The sequence below is a fragment of the Amphiura filiformis genome, chromosome 9 (genome assembly GCF_039555335.1).
Source record: "Amphiura filiformis chromosome 9, Afil_fr2py, whole genome shotgun sequence".
Classification (NCBI taxonomy): domain Eukaryota; kingdom Metazoa; phylum Echinodermata; class Ophiuroidea; order Amphilepidida; family Amphiuridae; genus Amphiura; species Amphiura filiformis.
Window position 1 is genome coordinate 26684317 of NC_092636.1, and position 13826 is coordinate 26698142.

The 13826-nt window shown below is 35.5% G+C and overlaps 1 protein-coding gene across 1 annotated transcript in view; it reads right to left on the reverse strand.

Moving 5' to 3' along the window:
- LOC140160809 (vitamin D3 receptor-like) overlaps nucleotides 1–13826 on the reverse strand; it is an 85799-nt gene that overhangs the window by 64055 nt on the left and 7918 nt on the right. The window contains exon 2 of the mRNA XM_072184118.1: nucleotides 8170–8324. Coding sequence (XP_072040219.1) covers nucleotides 8170–8318 — 149 coding nt within the window. The 5' untranslated portion in view covers nucleotides 8319–8324. The remainder of the gene's footprint in view (nucleotides 1–8169; nucleotides 8325–13826) is intronic.

A 13826-nucleotide genomic window follows, 5' to 3' on the forward strand; every position in this document is an offset into this window, starting at 1 on the left:
ATTTGACTCAATGTTGGTTAAGTTTAACTATTATGACGTCATTATTGTATTTAAAGATCGATCAAACCTGCTTTAAACTCTGTTTATATCTATAATTGCTCAAAAGTACCCAAAAATGGTGTTTTTTTCAATGTATCAAAAATTGTTTAGAGAACCCTTATAGGAGATTGGTGTAATGTATGAATTAAAGAAGTGACACTTTTTCTAAGAATGGTTTATTGTTTCCAAAAATAGAGAAAAGTTAAAAAAATTCAAACCTCTTGTGCGGTTGAAAGCATGTTATAAAAATGGTGGAATGAGCTATAAAATTTGGAATTTAAAGTTATTAAAGAAAGATTTCCCCTGAAACTGATTTATTTTGAAATGAGAATATTCTATTATATAATCATGAAGCTTTCAAACAAGATTTTAGAGTATAAATTTCTGGAAAATTCGCTGGAAACAGGGTTTGGTACCAAAGCTGGCAATGGGGGCCATGTTTGTTCAGATATACCATTTTGAGCTTAAAATCGAATAACTATTCAACTTTTAAAATTTTTGTTTAAGAAAATGGTATAATAATTGAAAAATGTAGAACATGAAATGTGTTTATAAGATACTCTTGGAAACATTTATCCCATCAAAGGTATCCAAGTACCCCAACTGCCTTATCAATAGCGTTTTAAGGGGACGTGTCTTTTTTCCTCTCAATTTTAACGAAATTTGGTCAGTATATGGCGATATTATTTGCAATGCGGCTGTTTTCATTTCTCTGGAGGGAAATTCATTTATCAAGTTTGTGATGAGTTTCTTTGATTAAAGATATTGTAATATTATCAGACATTAGGAGAAAATAAACACTCAAGGGTGGGGAGGTGTCGTGTCTTTATACCCCTACCCCTAACGTTTCCGACCTAGGCATATACTCGTGCAATGAGATGATGCTTGTTATGGGGGGTGGTGGTTCAGAAACCTTTGTGCATTTTGCTTATGTAATGTGCAACTTAAGTTATTTGACTCAATGTTGTTTAAGTTTAACTATTATGACGTCATTATTGTATTTAAAGATCAATCAAACCTGCTTTAAACTCTGTTTATATCTATAATTGCTCAAAAGTACCCAAAAATGGCGGTTTTTTCAATGTATCAAAAATTGTTTAGAGAACCCTTATAGGAGATTGGTGTAATGTATGAATTAAAGAAGTGACACTTTTTCTAAGAATGGTTTATTGTTTCCAAAAATAGAGAAAAGTTAAAAAATTCAAACCTCTTGTGCGGTTCAGGCGCATGACACCAAATCACTGCGTGAAAGGTGCAATGGTGATGAGCTCCGGTTAAAAGTATATGGCTACTGGAGACAATGCGGTGTCCTTAGGGACCATGTTCTTCGTGAGGTTGGCATGTTCTGATTTTTTGTAAAAATTTGGAAACAATTATGTAAACTGAGCTCAAAAAGAAACTTATAATTTTTCACAAGGTCATATCTTAAAATCCTGTCCATCAAATTGAATCAAAATTACACACAGGTTTACTTCAATACTCTACTCTTAACACATGTCAGTAATCAAGCAGTTATCCAACTGACACAACAGCAAAATGCACTGATATGGAACAGCTTCCTGGACCACATTCACAGCCCAGCCCTGTTTCATGAAAAAAGTGTATGAAAAGCAGAAAGCAGCACCGTTTTATCATCTGTGCAAGGATATTGTGTGCATTCTCACATATTTTTTGTGCTGTGTGTCAAATGTTGGGCTGTGAAAGTGGAGGAAGTCCAGGAAGCTGTCCCATGACAGTGCATTTTGCTGTTGTGTCAGTTGGACAACTGCTTGGTTACTGACATGTGTTTTGAGTAGAGTATTAAAGTAATCCTGTGTGTAATTTTGGTTCATTTTGATTGACAGTATTTTAAGATATGACCTTGTGAGTCACAAGTTGTAAAAAATATAAGTTTCTTTTTGAGCTCAGTTTATGTGAATATGAAGTCTACAAGTAAATACCAGAAAATGCATTTAAAAATAGTTTACCATAAATCACCTTGTGCTATTAATACATGGTTGGCTGCTGCATAAAAGAAATTTGCACGTTTGGAATTGCCTACATGCAGGGTTGTTTGATTTAAGGCCAGAGTAATGGAAGACACATTCGTCCACGACCGAATTTGAGATTTTTTGATATTTATCAACACTAAGATGTATTCTTTCACTTGAAACTGATAAAATACAACTTGCTAATATTTATTCGTATTTTTGCTTGATTTATTTCACTCTTTTCAACTCTAAAAAGTCACATGGCTCAGACAGCTTAGTAAATTGGCAGGAAATAATGAGTCAGAAATGCGCGAATGCGAAATATTGTGATTCTGCAGCGATTCGCGTCAAGTGACGCGACGCAACTCTCATGCCGTATGTCCAACGCAGTCAAGGCGCATTCGGTATGTTGTTAACGCCAGCAAATGTGGTGTAAACAAAACAAAATTTGCAGTCAAAATGCCACTTGGATTTTTTAATTATTTTGAATTTTGGCGCACTGAAAGCAGAGATTATAGATTCATTGGTGCAAAAAGACGCATATTTAGACCATGCACCAGGTGCAGCTTTTACAAGCGTGAAAGTCTTACCGTTTTAAAATTTAAAGACGCTTTGTGCATAATTTTGACATTTTTTTACTAAAACGTCGATTTCTCAGAGTTCACTTTTGACAATATTATTGCGATTTTTGTGACAAGATAACTCAAAAATATGCAAGCAATGGGTAAACTTTTTGCACTATTCTTTAGAGTACATCAAAGTCTAGGGAAGGTTTTTTCATTTTTTCAAAATATTTGTTTTAACCAAAAATATACACCATTATGTGCAATTTTTAGCTTAATAGAGTGACAAAATGGCGTTTTTCACATGTTTTTATCAATATTTCGAAAAAAGAGACAAATTTCAAAAAAATAAAAAAACCTTCCCTAAGTTTATGTCTCTTCTTCATGAAAAGCTAACTGAATTTTTTTTACTACGAACGGACTTTTTTCTAAGTTGTCACAAAAAAATTGGGGTAAAAAAGTGAATTTTTGTGATTTTTTCAAAAACTTGAGATTTTTGAACAAATCTGACGTAACCATGGGATTCCTTGACTCATTTCCTTTTCAAAAATGTATAGTTTTATATACTTTGGACATACAATTCAGAAATAATGAAGCTCAAAAAGGTCCATGTTCTCTCCCATTACTCTGCCCTTAAATCACTGCTTTAAATCACTTGATTTTTTTTTTTAATCACTCATTTAAATCAACGTTTTCATATTTTACCATTTTTGATCAATGTAAGTTAATTTCTTTCTTAAATTGACTGTTTTACTTCATTCCTGATGTTTCTACAACTTACCTCTAAGATGTCACTTGATCTACATGTATATTGCTAAAAATTCATCATCAAGGTGCAGAATTCAACAGGTTTTCCTCCACGATTTTTGCCAAATTTTTTCTTTAAAATTTTCACATGTAAAAACATGTTTTGAATTTTTGTAAATACCTGATAGGACAGGGAGGTCAATAACATGTTTACTGGGTGGGCAATTGCCCACCCAGTAAATTATTTTGCCCACCCAGTAAATTCAACTTGCCCATTGCCCAAAAGTGCCCACCCAGTAAATTATTTTGCCCACAAAAAATTGGGCACCATATAAATAATTACGGTATCATAAAACTAGTACCGTGGTGCATCTCTTAAAATCAACTTGCATTTTGAAAGTGATGTTGAATAAATGAAAGTGATGTCTCTTTTCTTCAGATTTATTTATTTACCGTGTTTACAAGTTCATAGTAGGAGTAAATATCACATAGTACACAATGGTACAGGAAGCTAAAACTTAGTATTATTTTGAGCAATTTCACACAAAACCTGAAAGAATTTGTATTTTAATAAACTTGAACATTATTTGGAACCTATTCCAGATATACATAATTTGCTCATTTCAATTCTTTGAGCATGCATGAATAGGAAATATTATTATTTAGGCCTACTTATAATTCTCGTTATAATTATGAAAATAATTTCCTGCAATCAATCTAAACTTTAAATGTTGAAAAAATACAAGTTATTTTTTGTTCATTACTTTTTACACTTTTCGACCGTGATTCTACATCTGACATGGGTCTTTTATTAGTTGTGCAACATTGTGGCCTATTTACTTTAATACCAGTATAAGAATTGGCTTAAATAAACATTTTAACTATAGTTAACAAATAGGTCAATATAATTCAGGGCTGCCCATATATTGCCTAATTCTAATAAATTCATTTACCGGCTTGGGTGGAAAATACCAGTAGGCACGTTCAGACCCAAATTATTACTCGAGTTAAATTTTTTACAACCCGTGATCAGGGTTTTCTTTAAGCATTTTGCTGAAGGGGTATTTTCAAATTTTTTTGACCCTTTCAATTGTGAATTTTTCCTCTGAAGGAGTCAAAAACATTGCCCAAGGGGTATTTTTATAATATTATTTTTGAAGACATTTTTAACAATATGTGTGTTTTTGGAGCCATAGGCGAGATCCGGATTGGGTGGTGGTGGGGGAATCTCCCAATATTTTGTTAGGGGATGGTACATACAATCATCCCCCATGCAATGTTGACGCCTGTATGTGGGTTTCTGACCAAATTAACCTCTTATTTGGCTATTTTAACCCCAAAAGTGCACATTTTTGCGCGCTTCTCGCGAATTTATTCCACTTTTGCACCATATTTCAGCAGTTTAGCTTCAAAATGGCAAAATTTTTTGTACCATAAACTTATTCTTTCTCCAAAAGGTGCTGGATTCACTATACTTCAAGACACGCCCCCCTCCCCAAGTCAAAAAGAAATCTACACCACTGTTTGGAGCAGTGGCGGATCTAGAGCAGTCAGAAGGGGGTGGGGCAATTTTAGAAGAAAATAATAATATTTAAAGATGCCCCCTGAGAAGTAAGAAACTTTTGCAAAATGAAGACCTAATTGAAGCATTTTGGTGGATCATTTTGGCAATATTAATGTGTAAAATTTTAGTTTAAAAAAGCCGAACATTTGTGAAATGAACAGTATATGGAGTCTTTCGTGGACGGCAAGTTTTCCCTATTATGGTAGGCCTATAAATTGTGTTAAACATAAATTGGCAAATGTCGAAAGCAGAAGTGAAAGTGGCCATTTGTTTATCAATTACGCAGGGTGATGTTCCCTCCTTAGAACTTGGAAAATTGTGCAAAATGAAGACCTAATTGAAGCGATTTGGTGGACCATTTTGGCACTATTACTGTGTAAAATTTAAATTTGAACAGTTGAAAAGCTGAAAATTGTGAAATGCCGGTCCATAAAGCATTTCGTTGTCCTACATATCAGGAGTATAGGTCCTAAATCCCAAAAGCCGAGAATAAATACACAATATCAGGTGTTTCTCTATTCAATTCTTGCAAATATCTGAACGCGTACGTTTTCAAGATTTTGTACGCATTGGACTTTGGGACTAGGGATTTGAACCCGGTGTCGTCACTTAACATTCAAAGGCGTAACGCATGATCGTTCCCTAAGTCAAAAATACCCCCCCTATTTTGCGCGGTTTCAAGAACATTTTCGTCATTTTTACCCCTATTTTACATGAAAACGGGTACAAATTAGCCTTAAAAAATACCCCTATTTTTTGCATTTCAAGTACACTTTTACAAAAGTACCCCTTTTTTAACATTTCAAGAACACACACAAAAAGCTACAAAAACACTTGTTCTGATTCATTATCGTTTCTGAGGAGAACTCTGTTGTCCTTTTAATATATAAATGAGGAAAATAACAGAAAAATATATACAAATACATCCAATAGGATGCATCAAACTCGTCACAATCGCGGCACTATTTCTGGCATTTGCCACGAACAATTCCTTTATGATCAGCTTGATCAGGTGCCATTTCAAGAGTTTGTGGTCCGGTTTGTGGGTACCGGTTTGTCAAGGCTCGCTCATTAATAAAGCCGATGAAAAAGTCTCATGGAATCAGCGGCCAAACTGGGTAAGTCCCCAGTGACGAATCGGTGTAAACAAACCATGAAACAAATAAAACCGAAAGTCGAAGCGTGTTGCTGAATATTTAAGCCGGGATATTAGGAAGGCAAAAAAAGTTTCACAAAAGTGAAATCCGGGAGTAAATTGAGCGAGAAATGGTAAGATTTCTTGGGATTTCAACATTATCAATTTATCATGATTCACAAAAATATACCGTACCCTATTTTTAATTTCGAGTACACCGTCGTCGTCAAAAACAACCCTATTTTTAAACATCGCGAACATAAAATGTTCGCGAACATAGTTTAAAAATAACCCCTTTTTTCGCGAAATTGGGAACGATCATGCGTACACATAGTCAATGTTAAGTGACGACACCGGGGATTTGAAGGAGTCAGAAAAGTGCCTGAAGGCGTAAATACGCGTGTTTTGTGCGTTAAAGAAAACCCTGCCCGTGATAAAATACCACAAATATTTTCGCTAACTCGACTGATTGTCCATACATAGCTTACGCCGACCTTTTAACACGACCTGCTGACGTGAATTTACCATGACCATTTTGTACCCAGGGATAATTTCCGGAAGTACACTGTAGCGCGCAGGTTCTAAATGTAAATATGCAGTCCGATTGTAAACCAATTTCATTTGAGTAAAATTTGCAACGGAAAATGGAAAACGTGATGCAAAACATTCTAAAAGAATTTGATTTAACTGTTGACAACATATTTTACCAAAATGTTTGCCCAAATATAATGTTTTAAAAACGTATTCATGATCTTTATATAAACCGACATTTAAATGCTATTAAAAGTTTTGTATAACATGTATTTGCAGGGTCATTAGGCCTACACTCTTCAGCTTAAGAAAAAACGCACGCCTTGATTCATGTAAAGTAGTTTAGAGCAAGAACTGACTGAACGCCGATGGTTAATTTGCAGTGAGGTCAAATCTGCAGATGTTTACCTCGACTGTTACCTCTAGTGCGATCCACACAGGCATCAACCTCGACTGCTCCGGTCGGGTTAAGGATTTACCTCTGACTTTTTCAGAGGTAAATCAGTCGGGTTAAGGTCGGGATAAGCTGCCCCGACTACTGTCCAGACGGGCACAAACTCGACATTTATCACGAGCTTACCCCGACTGGGCACTTTACTCGAGGTATATACCCCTTTACTCGAGTTAAATACCCTAGGTCTGAACACGGCTAATGATGCCACTTAGGTCCACTCTGAAACATTGTGAAAAACTTAACACCCGAAATAATGTATAAATTTGGATAAAAAGTCCCCCAAATGGGCTGAAGATAATTAAAAGTGCAGAAATTTTGACTTTATAAAAGAAGGAATTCAAGCAAAAGAAGGAAAAGTGGCATCTCTGATACCAAAAATAACTGGGAAAGACTGGGAAACATTGAAATTACTTGTAATTACCGGGTCAAATACTATTTTGGCAATAGTTTATATTTTAGTAAAAATACTTTAGTTCGTGTTTTCAACAGATATTCATAATTTCTTATTAAATAATTTCAACACAAAAATGCCACTCATCCAAAACAGATATAATTAAATTTATATTTCTTTAATCTGTGAGTGATCGGTGTCTGTGACAAGAAGTTATACGGTACAGTAAAAGTCACAACATTATTTCCCTATAATACCAAATGAAATATAATCCTAATTTTACTGCTTTTTTCCTACCTAGGCTATAGGAGTAATAGCGAGTGATAATTTGTATGTTTGAAGTGAAAAATAATACGCTATACAATTTTTCTTTCTAGTTGCTGCATGAATATGCTAATATCGGCATTAAGATGCATTTAGGGAGGGTAAAGTCCACTTTTTACATCAAAGCCAAATTCTACATAAAATCAGGTCTACACTAACAAAAATCCAAACGTCAGGATTCAATTAATTACCGCTGCCCACCCAGTAAATTATTTTCCCTAATTTGAGGGCAAAAATAAATTAAATTGCCCACCCAGTAAATTATCCTTATTTACCCCCCTGTGATAGGATTGCGCATATGTCTAGCATTCCACTGGTCTCTTTTGAATTTATTATTTATTATAGCAGTTCTTGGAATTAAAAAAATCGATTTAAATAAAAAAAATCTGATTTTTTTTTTTTTAATCAAAGAATATTCATTAACCCTGCCCACATGCAATATCCCACTAACCTTTTGTGCTGTTCCTGCAATCTTCTATTTTCATCTTCTTGTTTTTGCTTGTCCCGCTCCAACTGCTTCTGTTCCTCTTGCAACCTCTTACGCTGTATCTCGAGTTGCAATCTCATTTCATTTATGCTGTCCATCTTCCTGTCTTCCATATCTCACTGTGAGTAAATTGTAAATGGTAGATCACAGTTAACTCTCATAAGAATAATGATTGAAACCAAAAGTACAGGGCAAAGGCATGCAGGCAAATAACCTGCTATGATCAAGTGAGGTGAAACAAGAAATGTCTTTAAAAAAGACGGCGCAGTGAATGAAGAAAAAAATGTTGGATTTCACATTCACTGAGAGGACCTTTGGCTTAAAAATGAGCTTTTAGAAACGACACTGTAAAAAGGAGAATGATGTTTGTTTCCTTTATTTTATTTTGTCTTAAGAACCCACAATGAGGGCACAAATTAATTTATATGCTGAGTACTTAGTTCATTTCTTGGTATACTTAATAACATATGATGACATTTACTTAAAATGAAGAACATATTCTCAAGTTTGTACTTAACATAAATGAGTTAAAAAGTTGTATGCATCTGAGCCTAATAATAAGGCCTAGGAATGATTATAAACATAATACTGTGGTATGGGGTAATAGCAATTCCTCATTGATAGCATGGATAGTGTCTAAGTCTGATGACGAGTCTTCAGGTTCATATTGTGGTTTGGATATAGGCCTACCATTGACTGACATCGGGTATGGCCATTGTTTTCAATTTTGCGATGAATAGTTATATCATTTTATGAACCAATTACAGGTAGGCCTATTTCTGGAAAGCATTAAGAACAGAGATTAAACTGACCAAAATTCGAAATCAATATTCAGGGTGTACTAGACGATATACAGTGTGTAAAAATTAACTTTTAAGGAACATGTGGTATATTTTTCTTTTCAGGAATATTTTCTCAATCTGAGGACCACAAAATCAAACAGAGCTTGAATTGAAAAAGCCAACCAGAAATATACTTTATTTTGGGTGCGATGTTTGCTTCTATGTATACAGGGTGATCAAAATTTACTTCATTAACAGACCTAATTATTTATTCAAAAGGTTTAATTAGTGCTAATTAGCTGCTTAAACTGCTTTCAGTCATAAATACTCATTCCAAACCAGAGAATACAATATATCTTTGTCACTTTTAGACTACACTTGCAATTCTGATAATTGACTGTTTTACATAGACCCCTATGAGGGGTGTAAGTATTCATTTTGAAAATATCATTATCATTTCATTTGTTCAAGAAAAATGTCACGCCGTCAGTCTTTTGGGAGTCTCAACTTAGGCCTATAACCGCATGGTCCTTTACACTGCGCCATTAGGCCTATCAATTTAATACCCAGACCGAATAGGCTATTTAGTAATAAATAAAGCAACTTGAAACAAAATGATCGAGAAATTATCACTTTCGTAAAAACAAAATAGTATGGTCCACAACACAGAAGTCCTAAACAAACTGTAGGTCGAAACAATGTAGGTCGAAACAACGCCAAAAATTGCATAAAATAGCTGACATGTACCGCAATATCAAAACTGCATTTGGTACATTTTACAGGTTCACTTTACCATGCTTACAGCACGGTGTGTCAATTGCGGAAAATCCGCCAAGGTGTCCCGAAGAATAATCATTTACAGTTGAGTCACGGTCACCGGCCATCTCGTTTGCATATCCATATTTAACTACAGCGCCTATAATGACGTGCATGCACTGTTACTGTGCGACTGAACAACCTTTGTTTATTACTTTAGACAGATCAGCACGCTGTGATTGGATGTACTATGTAAATAAGTAAGTTGTTGTTGTAATGGTAACACACCATACTTTGGTAACACGAAACTTCACCCATCCCATCCACATGTAATGACACGTGATACAGTTTTTGAAAGCTAACTCCCCAGGCTAAATCCATATTCCTCCGCCGGCAAAAATATAGCCCATGATAAAATTAATCATAGTTATAATTATTTTCTTCAAATGTGGTTGTCGGGTTCAGTATACCACAATTAATACAACAATAAAACAATTCCCACCAGATAATTACTTGATATGTAGGCCTATACTTTCTCAATCTAAACCTGAGGTATAATATGGTTTCAGATCTAAACCAAAATCAGTACCACTGACGTCATCTCTGTCTACCACCAAGTTATCAAAATTTGTCTATGGCATATGCAAGGTATTCTACCGGGCAATACACTAGGATAAATTATTACTTGTGCTGTGATAGTTGCCATCTCATGACGTGATTGGAAATTATGCACATTTACAAAAAACATAGGCCTACGTTTAAACTGTTAAAATACATCACGCATTTTGACTATAAACTCATTTATACCATTTTACTAGAAATGTACTATCTCCAAGGACGCTACGACCAACTCAACGAACTCATGCATATGCAAACGAGCCCAATCCCTATGCTAAATCAGGGGTGTAATGGTAGAGATCGACAGGACGCATGCTCAGCTAATGCTTGTAGCTAATATTCCTCATGCAAGGAGCCCAGGTTGAGTGTGTTGTTGAAAATCATTGCATTAAAAAACACTTCTTTCAATGAAATCGCATATAAAATCAATGGATACACAACCAAAATTCTACAAAAGTCAATCTTTATATTAATAAAGCTATCGATGTGTACGAAAAACTTCAGTGGTACAAAATGCCTTTCACATTCGAAAATTTCAGTATAGTAACACCCAGCCAATTCAGAATTAATGCAGCACTGCTGCAAAAATTCTATATCATTTGATGTATAGCTCAACACTGAGGCTCAACATAAGGGAGTGTTCATAAATACTTTGGGGGGGGCTGGGCAAAATGGAGGGGTGGGGGGCAAAAAGTTTTAGGTCTTCAAAAGGATGGACCAAAAAAGTTTGACTCCTTATGGAAGGGGTACTGTAGTCAAAAATTTTAAAACCAATCCAATATTGATAAAAAAATTTGTGTGCATTAACCATAATTGAGAACTATGAAAGTCGGTTTTTCCCCAAAATCGACCTTTCACTCTAAATTTCAAGGATTTAAAATAAATCCTAAGGGATTGTGATTAGGAATCAAGTACTGTATAAGTGGTAATTTTCGCGTACAGTTATTTTCGCGATTTGTAGTGAGAGACACATTTTCGCTGAATGTTATTTTCAAGGCTTGCAAAGTCCTCCCTATACTTGTAATACATCATTGCATATATTCGCGAGGTGTTATTGTTCGCGGTTGGAGCTCTAATCGCGAAATTCGCGAAAATAAAACCCTCGCGAAAATTTCCACTTATACAGTATTAGATTTATAATTAAATCTTACAGATTTAAAATTAAATCCTTAAAGCCATAATGTGCGATTTGCACGACAGCAACGCCCTGATTTTTTTTTGTAACTTCTACTTTTTGCACCTTTGTAATGGCCATTGGTGTACATAAATGCCCTGTGAAAGACTAAGCCTGAAGCCCGGTGGGTTCAGTCTTCACTGACAATGTGTACGCATGATGGTTCCAATCAGGGTACTTTTCAAGAAATGTCCGTGGAATTTTCGAGGACAAAATGGTGCGCGATTGTCCAAATTAGGGGTGTTTTGGAGCAAAATTGTCCTTGAAATGAAAAATAGGGTGTATTTCTAGGACTTTCATCCGTGTTTTCCCGCTACATGTACAGTTTTCGTTATTGTCCTCATTTCCCAGTGAAATAGGGGAAAATTCAAATGCGTCCTTGAAATGGTAAAAATAGGGGTATTTATTTCGGAAAAATGTCCTTGATTCCTCGTGATAAGGGGGTGAAATGAAAATGCGTCCTCAAAATGATAAAAATAGGGGAGGTATTTGGGAGTAAATTTTCCTTGATTTCGCGCAAAATAGGGGGTAAAATTGCTGCAAATGTCCTCGATTCCCCGTGAAATAGGGGTCATTTTCAAATCCTGGAACGGTCATACGTCCTACCTTTAAATACAAACTGAACCCACCGGGGCCTGAAGTGCTTAAAGGGGTACTACACTCATTACAGACCCATTCCATGTCAACTCAGGGATGTGCACCGCAGCACCTCTTCAATTTTTTTTTTTCTGTGTGGTGGTAGATATTGATGAAAGTAAAATCCGAAAATTTGAGCTTCATACTCCATTTGTTTTCCATATTAGTGGCATCAATTTGAAGTCATTATACATGTGAAATCAAAAATGTGTACAACTCTATGGAGTAGGCTAACCTAAGTGATGTGTTGAAGTATCGAGACCCTAAGCCAATATCTCTCAGAAATGTTGTCCTGGACATATCTTCAACATACCTGAAGTTGATGGTGGGGCAAATTGTCTGCCATTGGTTTTTAGGGGGGTCAAAATGTACAAAAAATGTACAATTGGGGTTTTGCATGGGTAATATCTCAGCTAAAAGTATTCTAATAGGCTCAATATTGGATAAGAGTAATGTCCTACCAAAGGGCTCTGACTGGCAAAAAAATGGACAATAAATTATTTTTACTTTTGGAGTTCTGACCCCCCCAAAGTTGGTCCTGGATGGACGGTTGCATTTTGAGGGCCCTATATCTTTTAAAGTAAAGGAGTTACAAGTTTTCTGATGCCAGATTTGAATTCTACACAAATAAGTATCCCAGGATACATACTTTTCAAATTTGTAAAGGGACCTTTATACATTTATGGACCTCCAAACTTCAATTCACATTTATTACACATTTTTATGCTGACCCCCTAAATTTCAAATTGATGCCATGGGAAAACTAAATAGAGTATGAAGCTCAAATTTTCGGATTTTACTTTCTCATCAATATCTACCACCACACAGAAAAAGAAAAAATTGAAGAGGTGCTATGTGCACATCCATGGAGTTGACATGGAATGGGTCTTTTTTGCGTTTTTTTGAAGTTTGTAAAAAAAAAATTGGACAAAGTGGTATGCAAAATGAAGGGGCAAATCTTCTTGTTCTATTGGTGGCAGCTGTATCAATGTAAACATGCTTTTAAAGGTAGAAGCCAAAAAGTGGTACATCACTGTGACAGTGAAAATACATGAAACCTTACTTCTTAATGAGCGTGGGGCCCAAAAATTGTGCATGTCTATGAAGGGGGGTCAAAAAGTTTCAGGTTCTCTCAAGGGGGGGGGTCAAAATTTGACTCAGAAAATTTCCAGTGCCCAGCCCCCCCCCCCCCAAAGTATTTAAATGAACACTCCATAAGGCCAAGTAAAAAACAGCAACACCTTATGTGACATGATCAAGGGGAATGAGTCCCATCACATGTTGACCCTAGTCGAAAATGGGTTTTACATGTTTCTCAAGAGGACATTGAGAGCTTTCAGAAACTGAAACCCCATGTTGATACGTTCTCCTTTTAAGGTCATAAGAATTGAGGATTTTCTTTTCATGTTTTATAACAATTTTCTGTAGAAACTGATGACTTTCCCAGAAGTATCCCTATAGTTTGCGAAAATCAAATAGTGTATGTGGAATTGAAGTCTTAGTAATGCACTCATTGTAATTAGGAAGTCTTACCCTAACCCAACCAGAGCTCACTAAAAGCTCAATATTAAAACCACTTCATGTGCTATGGCCCAAGTTCCATATAAAATTGGACTGTAGTGAGACTGATCAATTGAGATATCATGCCAAGGTAT